The sequence below is a fragment of the Sphaeramia orbicularis genome, chromosome 16 (assembly GCF_902148855.1).
Source record: "Sphaeramia orbicularis chromosome 16, fSphaOr1.1, whole genome shotgun sequence".
NCBI lineage: Eukaryota > Metazoa > Chordata > Actinopteri > Kurtiformes > Apogonidae > Sphaeramia > Sphaeramia orbicularis.
Window position 1 is genome coordinate 10,033,505 of NC_043972.1, and position 8,753 is coordinate 10,042,257.

Below are 8,753 nucleotides of genomic sequence, written 5' to 3' on the forward strand. Positions count from 1 at the left end.
TGTGAAGAATGTCGATGGTTAGTTGTTGTAGAACATTATTATTTACAGCCAGAGCATGAAAAATATTTTAGAAATTTAGATGTAGAACATTTAAAATCATAGTCATACATTAAAAAAAAAAAAAACATTGAGAGAACCAGTTTTGTCCATAAAATGTCCCAATATTTTTGTCCATATACTTTATAAACATCAATATTTCCTTAAAGTTTAACGGGAAATTTTTCTTCTTCTGTGAGTTGTGAAGAAAGTAGATGATTAGTTGTGGTAGAAAATTATTTAGTCAGAGCACAAAACAAATTCTATAAATCATAAGCATAAAATCAGCATAAAAATCATAGTTGTGATTAAAAAAAAAAAAAAAAAAGAATAAAAAAACTAAATCAATATTGAGAGAAATTAAGTAAAAACCATCCCTGAGGCATTTTGGGGGCAAAGATTTTAAACGAAACTAACTAATGCAATATTTATCCCAATATAAACCTATATTATGACATACTTTTGTCCATATTGTGTATTAATATCTGATCACAAAAACAGAGTTCCTAATCATCTCCAGATCAGCTGATACTGAGCTCTGAGTTTACAGGAAATGTAAAAGTGTCGGACACCGGCAGCATCTTCGCCTCAAATTCACACACAACGTAATTACAGAGAGAAGCCTGAGGATTTATTCCAACTGGGTTTGACAGATCTGCTGGATGTGCGACTTTTTCTTGGGATTGTACATCCAACCAATGTCCAGCAGGGTTTTAATGATGTGCTGGAGATCTCCCAAGGGGATATTTGGGTTTTTTCTTCTCTAACACAGTCATCAGTATGTGATAACATTTATTTCCTTTGACTGTGGGCAGTATCTTAGTGAAAGCCTTTGTCTTTTGTTTTAGTTTACCTTCATTTATATCATCTCTTAGTGATTAACCCTTTAAGGACTACCATGATAACGGACCGCCTTGGTTTCTGTATGTGGTTGATGTTGTTTTATGTTGACTTTACTGGAAAATAATCTAAAGTAGTCAAATGAAAAGAGATTGAACCTGCATTTGATCAACTACTGATATATTTCTCTATTTAAAAAATAATTTCTCAATTCAAACAGCTCACATTTTGCTGGAAAACTGGCAAAACATCAGAAAGAAGGGGAAATCCTCCTGCACAAACTGAAGACGTCTCAACATGACCGGACTTGTCCTGATTTTTGCCTCTTTTTTTTTTTTAAATATTTCGTCACTTTTTCTGATTCAGATTCAGTCCACGGTGTCACTCCCATCTTTACGACAGCTGTGACTTTCTTGTTTTGCGAAATTATCTTTAAAAATGACATGAACAGGATCAAGAATTGTGTGTCACAGGAAGTAAATATTAAATATTTGTGTTTCTGTAATGGGACAGTGTCTACAAAGTTTGTTCGCATTTCAGAGAAATTTAGATTTTTAAATTTTTGGCTACTTTTCGAAATATAAAACATTTAGCTTTACTTATTTTACTTGATTTATAACATGTAAATTGTTACAGATATCAATATAGTTACTATTGAGCACTGACAGGCGACACAGTGGTGCAGAGTCCTCAGCCTGAAGTGACAACAGTTTGCGGATCTCAGCGTCTCCCCAGTTGGACATCTTTCTGGTGGCGTTGACATGTTTGTTTACTGTACACGACCTGCTCTCATTTTTAAATCCCCCTGGTGCATGGGTCGCACACGCAATACGTCATCATAACGTCACACCTTGGTTGTGGAACTAGAGCTGTTCCTTTACCATAGCGTTCCAGAATCCTGACTCCACCTTTATCAGGGCTCTGTTTGAACCTCCAGAGGAGTTACAGAGGTGGGACCAAATGACCCATCATTTTATTTACACAGATGTTCAGAAATAAAGGCAAAATATTCCCAAAACAGAAGTGCTGTGGAAAAGGGGCTATAGCAGTGTTTTTCAACCTTGGGGTCGCCCGGAATTTCAAATAATTGATAAATAAAAAATGAAAACTACTAGTAAAAATAGATTTTTTTAATGATTCAATACATATTTCAGGCGACAGTGGTGCAGAGTCCTCCGCCTGAAGTGACAACAGTTCACAGATCTCTGCGTCTCCCCAGTTTGACATCTTTCTGGTTGCATTGACATGTTTGTTTACTGTACACGGCCCTGAATTATTTTTAAATCTCCTCGGCGTGGGGGGTCACACACGCAATACGTCATCAAAACGTCACACCTTGGTTGCGGAACTAGAGGTGTTCCTTTTCCATAGCGTTCCAGAATCCTGACTCCACCTTTATCAGGGCTCTGTTTGAACCTCCAGAGGAGTTACAGAGGTGGGACCAGATGACTCATCATTTAATTTACACAGACGTCGTTAAGAAATAAAGATGAAATATTCCTATAACAGAAGTGCTGTGGAAAAGGGGCTATTGAGACAGAACCAAGGTTCTAATAGTTTTGGATTTTTCATTTTAGTTTAGTTTTATTTAGATTTTACTTTTTTTTCACTAATTCAGTTAGTTTTAATTAGTTTTTAGAGCAGGTTTGCTAGTTTTTATTAGTTTTCATTTTTCTCTAAATGCTTAATTTTAGTTTTTTTTTTATCTTTTCTCTTCTTCTCAATCGTATTCAAATAAATCCCAGACAGGACTCTGCTTTTTCCCAACTTCAGTCTCCATGTTTCTAGGAAGAGTGGGGACCAGAAGACGACTGGAAACCACAAGTGACGAGAAGTGACAGACTGCATGGTGCCGCTAGCTAAAATTGCCAGAACGAAAATCGCTTTCATGTCAATCCGACATTGACAAAGACAAAAACGAAGGGAATTTTATCCATAATTTTTTTACATTTTAGTTAGTTTTGTAAGCACACAATACAGGAGGGATGCACCGATACCGATACGAGTATCGACATCGGCTCCGATACTCAGTGTGTGTACTCGTACTCATAATAGATTTATGGCCGTGTGACATTCCCAGTTCAGTGCGGCAGCTACGTGGTGGTGGAATAATGTGAGGGGAGTGTGAAGAGTGTGGAGATTTTTCAAAATAAATGACGGTGATGAAAGTAACGCTGACTGCAAGTAACATTACAGACACAGACAGATACAGACGCAGCGTTCTGTCCGTCCTCTGCGTACATTCCATCCGTTTTCCAGGTGCTGGCGGATGCGTTAACAGAATGAGAATACCAGCGGGAGTACAGAGCGGTGCAGACCGCCGCCAGCAGAAGTGAAAACAAAACTTATCGCTCATTTCTCTTTTCTCTTCCTGCTGAAGCTAAGCTGTTAAACCTTACCAGTGAAAACGCTGCAACATTAGTATCACAGTAGTGTTACCTCTGTCGTCTCCATGTTTGTTATTACTGACCTTCTTCTTCTCATTAAACTTTCCTCATCTTCATGGTATTTGTCCAGTATGGTTAATTCAGAGCGGCGCCCCCTGGTGGATTAATTGAGAAACGCTCATTCCAACACATTAAATGTCAGTAGCAGCACTTTGTTCCAGTCAGACTAATGACAACGACAATAAAGCACATTTACAAAAGGAACTAAGAACTGGAATGGGATTATTAAGTACTCGTATCAGTACTTGGTATCGGCAAGTACTCAAATGTAAGTACTCGTACTCGGTCTGGAAAAAAGTGGTATCAGTGCATCCCTACAGTACAGTTTCAGTTAGTTGTGGTTTTTTTCTTTTAATTATAGTTTTTATTCATTTCAGTTAACGAAAATGTTTTTTCAGTTCTAGTTTTCATCATTTCGTTAGTCTTCGTTAACGATAATAACCTTGGACTGAACCTGACAACCTTGCATTGTTACGTGTTCTTGATAGAAAGTGCCGGTCAGATATGTTTTTTGTAGTTAGTTTCAATAGAAATGCTTCAGATACACATTTAGTTTCACCATTTTTTCCATCCTCACTTGTATTTTCCAGGCGTCGCCTCCACCCCGTCCTCGATCCTCCCCACCCTCCCCGCCCTCGCCAAGTCTCCGCTCTGCTTCCTTATCACACTTTGTCTTTTTTTCAGTCGGCGTCGTGTTAGCTGCAGCTCACCTCTAGTTGCCGTTTGTTATCATTTGTATGAATTACCATCGATGTGCTCGAGTGGCGAGCAGACATCGGCGTGGGGACGGAGGAGACGGGGGCCTTGACTGAAGCAAATGCCCTCATCCATCATCCCAATATAGAGCCCTCAGTGGAGCGGCGCCATTGTCTGCAGCAGGCAAACGCCCAGGAAAAGCAGATGGAGGCGAGGGGATCGGACTCAGCTCATTTGTTTCCTCTGCTTTGTTTACTCACTGTGTGTTTTTGAAGTTCATTAAATCTCTACCACCTGTGGGTTTTTTTTTTTTTAGTTATTTGAAGACAGTAATTGCACATAATTAGCTGTCGAGCTCAGACCGCGGAGACTTGCTTCGCTGTTTTTTCTCCATTTTTAAAGTCTAAACATGGATACTTTGTGTTTCCCTTAACGGCGCCTTCACGTACACCAAGCTTAGGGTTATGGATTTTAGTAGTTTAGTGTTTTCAATCAACCAAATTTTGTTAATATAGCGTCACATCATATCATAATGGCCTAAACCAGACTCTTAAGACCATTTACAAAAACCAACAGAATCCTCCAGGAGCAAGCACTTGGTGACAGTGGAAGGAAAAAGTATCTTTAAAGGAGTGGTATTTTACTTTTTTCAATGGAATTCTTCCTTTTCCCACATTTCCCTGTGGTCTCCGTAAACTGTAAATGCTCTGCTTGGGTCTGAATTCTTCATGAATTCAACTCCACAGGTCCATCTTCAACCCTGACATGACTTGAATGAAACTGGATTATTTTGTTCAGTTTTGTTCAGTTTGTTGCTTAATTTGCTTTTGTTTAATTTTGTTTGCTTATTTTGTCCATTTTTGTTCAATTTGTTGATTAATTTGTTCTTTTTGTTGTTCACTTTGTTAATTTTGTTGATGATTCAATTATGTTTACTCATTTTACTCTTACTTATTTCATTAATTGCGTTACTAATTTGTTATTATTATTATTTTTTTATTCTTTCATTCTTGCTTCATGTTTATTGTTTTTTTCAGTTTGTGGTAGGGATGTAACGATCACCAGTATAACGTTAAACCACAGCAAAATTCCTGACGGTTAGTATTACCATTTAAATTCTAATTACCGTGATAACCGTGTTTGATTACAGCACTTTGAAAACTAATGGTACTGGACATTTCCTGGAGAAACAGCAGCACTCCAAGCTCTCTCTCTATCTATGAAAAAGAAACTCAAACTTGATCTGGAAAATGGTCAAACAGTGTCCATACGGTGTCACCTTTAATGCACATTTGTAGATTTGATTGTTTACATGTTAATATTTTAATGTTTCTGCAACACAAAGTACATTGTGGCTATTAATTAATTTTATTTATTTATTTATTTATCAAAATACAGCTTGGTTAAATTATTTCAGTGTGTGCATGAGTACTTTTTGAACATTTTGAGCACAGTTTCAACAATTTCGTGATAATAATGATAACCGTGATAATTTTGGTCACAATAACCATGATATGAAATTTTCATATCGTTACATCCCTAGTTTGTGGTGTAAGTAAACATCAGTAAATGAATGACTTCTGCTTAACCCTTTCATGTATGAATTATGAGAACCTTAGTCAAGATTGGGTTTTTTTCTGGAGTGTTTTTATACCTCCTTAGGCATAAAAAAAAAATTGCGATCGAGTTTTTTTGTTTTTTCATGGAGTTACAAAAATGTCCATGCGTTACATTTTTTAAGTAAAGAAACATGTATTTAAAACCCAATATCAGAAAGTAAAATGAAAACAATGAAATAAAAACATTTTTAAGGCCACTAATTTGATGTTTTCTCACATTTTACCATACTCTAATGCTAGTTATTACCTCATATACAGGGTGGGGATGCAAAATTTTACACTGAACATTTAGTTGTTTTTTCTCAGCAGGCATGTTTGTTTGAAACCAAACATATATTGATGTCATAATCATACCTAACACTATTATCCATACCTTTTCAGAAACTTTTGCCCATATGAGTAATCAGGAAAGCAAACGTCAAAGAGTGTGTGATTTGCTGAATGCACTCGTCACACCAAAGGAGATTTCAAAAATAGTTGGAGTGTCCATAAAGACTGTTTATAATGGAAAGAAGAGAATGACTATGAGCAAAACTATTACGAGAAAGTCTGGAAGATACTATTAAAGAAGAATGGGAGAAGTTGTCACCCGAATATTTGAGGAACGCTTGCGCAAGTTTCAGGAAGCGTGTGAAGGCAGTTATTGAGAAAGAAGGAGGACACATAGAATAAAAACATTTTCTATTATGTCAATTTTCTTGTGGCAAATAAATTCTCATGACTTTCAATAAACTAATTGGTCATACACTGTCTTTCAATCCCTGCCTCAAAATATTGTAAATTTTGCTTCCCCACCTTGTAATATGCAAAAAACAACTCTTTTTGTCTAACAAATAACAACTGATTTACACTTAAACTGTCATATCAGTCCCTGGACTTTTTCTTGTTTTGTGTGTTTCCTGTTTTATTTTGTTAGTTTCCCTCATGTGTCTTGTCTGGTGTCTTTACTTCCTCTTTGTGTTCACCTTTGCCCTGATTACCTGCCTCCTCCCTGATTGTCTCCACCTGTGTCCAATTGTCTTCCCGCCCTCTTGTGTATTTAAACCCTGTGTTTCCCCCTGTTCGTTGCCAGTTCGTTTTCAACCCTCGGTGTGATAACTTACCAGCGTTTTTTGATCCTGCCTGCCTGTTGTGACCTGTTTTGCCCATCGACCTCCGACTCTGCCTGTTCCTCGTCTGCCTGCTTGTCTGTCTTCGACCTGGTTTGTCCATCACACCTGAGATTACGCCTGACCCCTGTCTGTTCCTCCGCCCTGGTGCCTTTTCCTGGTTTGACCCCTGCCTGGACTACTGGTACGTGAGCCTGCCTGCCCCTATGTACGTTTGCCTGTCTGATAGTCTGCCCGTGTATGACCTGGTCTGTCCACTGATTCTCCTGTGCTCTCTCCTAGTCGGGTTCCCCTCGTGTGCTCCCGACCTGGGCCGTAACGAGGTTCACTTTAGATCCGAAGCCGAGACGATTCCCCATCTCAGTCCAGCTGAAGATACATTCATTACCATTCTGTGTGAACCTGTTACTCTGATTATTTCTAATAAATCCACTTTAATTGTACTCATGTCTGAGGGTCTTGCATCTGGGTCCAGTACTCATACAATCTGTCCTAACATAAACATGTTACTGCAGATCAGGTTTATCAAGAGCAGCAAAGTTATAGTAATGGTATGAATTGCAGTGTATTATGGGATGTTGCATAAGTGTCCACTGTGTTGGCTGATATGGAACTAAAACAACAAAACCTATAAATATACAAGAGAACAGCTGGAGAAGAACTGTCCACTGGAGTGACCACAATGCATGAAAGGGTTAATCTAACCTTGTGGCTGTTTTGTTTTGTAGGTGGCGTATCTCCGCCTGTGAACCCGGAGGCAGACGTCTTCAGAACCCAGACGGCCGACGGCGGAACACGGGAGAACATTTACAGTACGTTAAAGGCGACGTCACTCAGACCCACTTCCAGTAAACTGACTGTTGCCAAAGTGCGGTTTCAGGTTGACTTCTCACCTGCAGACTCATGTTGCAGCAGCAGGTCTGGGGCCTAGCTGCGAAATTCCACCTTAACCTCCTGAGACCCAGGAAATGTCAGCAAAGTACCAGCTTTTTTTGTTTTTTATTAAATAAGTGCCTCTATTGGAAACATCATGATGCAACAGTTTTTTCAGATGCAGTTTTTCACATTTTTATGGAATGTCCTTTGTTGCAGACAGTTTTCTTTTCTTTTTTTTTTTTTGTGTAAAGTTGTGAAACTCTTGGACAGAAAATCCATAGCTGGGTCTGAGGAGGTTAAATCCAGTATAAACTGAACCAGTGCAGGAGATCCGAGCCTTAATGTCTGTAGAAACGTTCTTTTTGTCGCTGCTTTAGCTTCAGTATCGGTCTGTACGTTATTACTTCATCCATTCCATAAATGCGTTTTTTTAATTTTGTAAAAAACCAGATTAAACCGTTGTGTTTTTGGGAGTTTCCAGTGTTTCTTTTCGGTATCTTCCAGAGAGCGCTGCTGGTTGATATGTGGGACATTGTTCTTGACTTGGCTCTTGATAAAAGCTTATTATAGAGGTTGTGCAGCCCCAGGCTACAGCACAGCATCCTCCACTTGAGTGTAATTACAGCTTGTGGACTAAGGTGATTTTTGTCTGGCCGGGGGGGGGGGGGGCTGTTTGTGAGTGCGAGTCAATGAAAGACGGTCTTTATGTAACAGGCGTGGAAGCACAAACGCAGTTAAACTTTTAACCACAAAGCTTTTAATTTGAGATATAATCCACGCTGTTTCCTCCGTCTGTTTTTCCCACCATTTTATGACAAGTTCTTAAATTACATTTTCATCACAAGTCTGGGCTCATTCCTCTGGTCTGCGATTGGGGGAAAAAAAAACAAAAAAAAACAATCTCAGCAGCTGTAAAGTTTACAGGCTCTGGACTTTTACAAACTTCTCATCCACACAAATAATGACTCAAAAAATGTCAAAGAGAGACTAGTTTTTTACGTAATTAAACAGTTTCACCACAAATCAAGGAAATTAAAGGTTTAAATGCATGCAGACATCAGTCATTTGGTGAAAATAAAGTCAATAATTATCATCCGTAGTTTATTTCTAATCTCTGACCAGCAAAGCAG

The 8,753-nt window shown here is 38.5% G+C and overlaps 1 protein-coding gene across 1 annotated transcript in view; it reads left to right on the top strand.

The window, feature by feature from the left end:
* The window catches only part of ube3d (ubiquitin protein ligase E3D), a 52,019-nt gene extending 44,212 nt beyond the window's left edge, over positions 1 to 7,807 (top strand). The window contains exon 10 of the mRNA XM_030157116.1: positions 7,476 to 7,807. Within this exon, the coding sequence (XP_030012976.1) occupies positions 7,476 to 7,496 (21 nt within the window). The 3' untranslated portion in view covers positions 7,497 to 7,807. The remainder of the gene's footprint in view (positions 1 to 7,475) is intronic.
* The last annotated feature ends 946 nt before the right edge of the window (positions 7,808 to 8,753 follow it).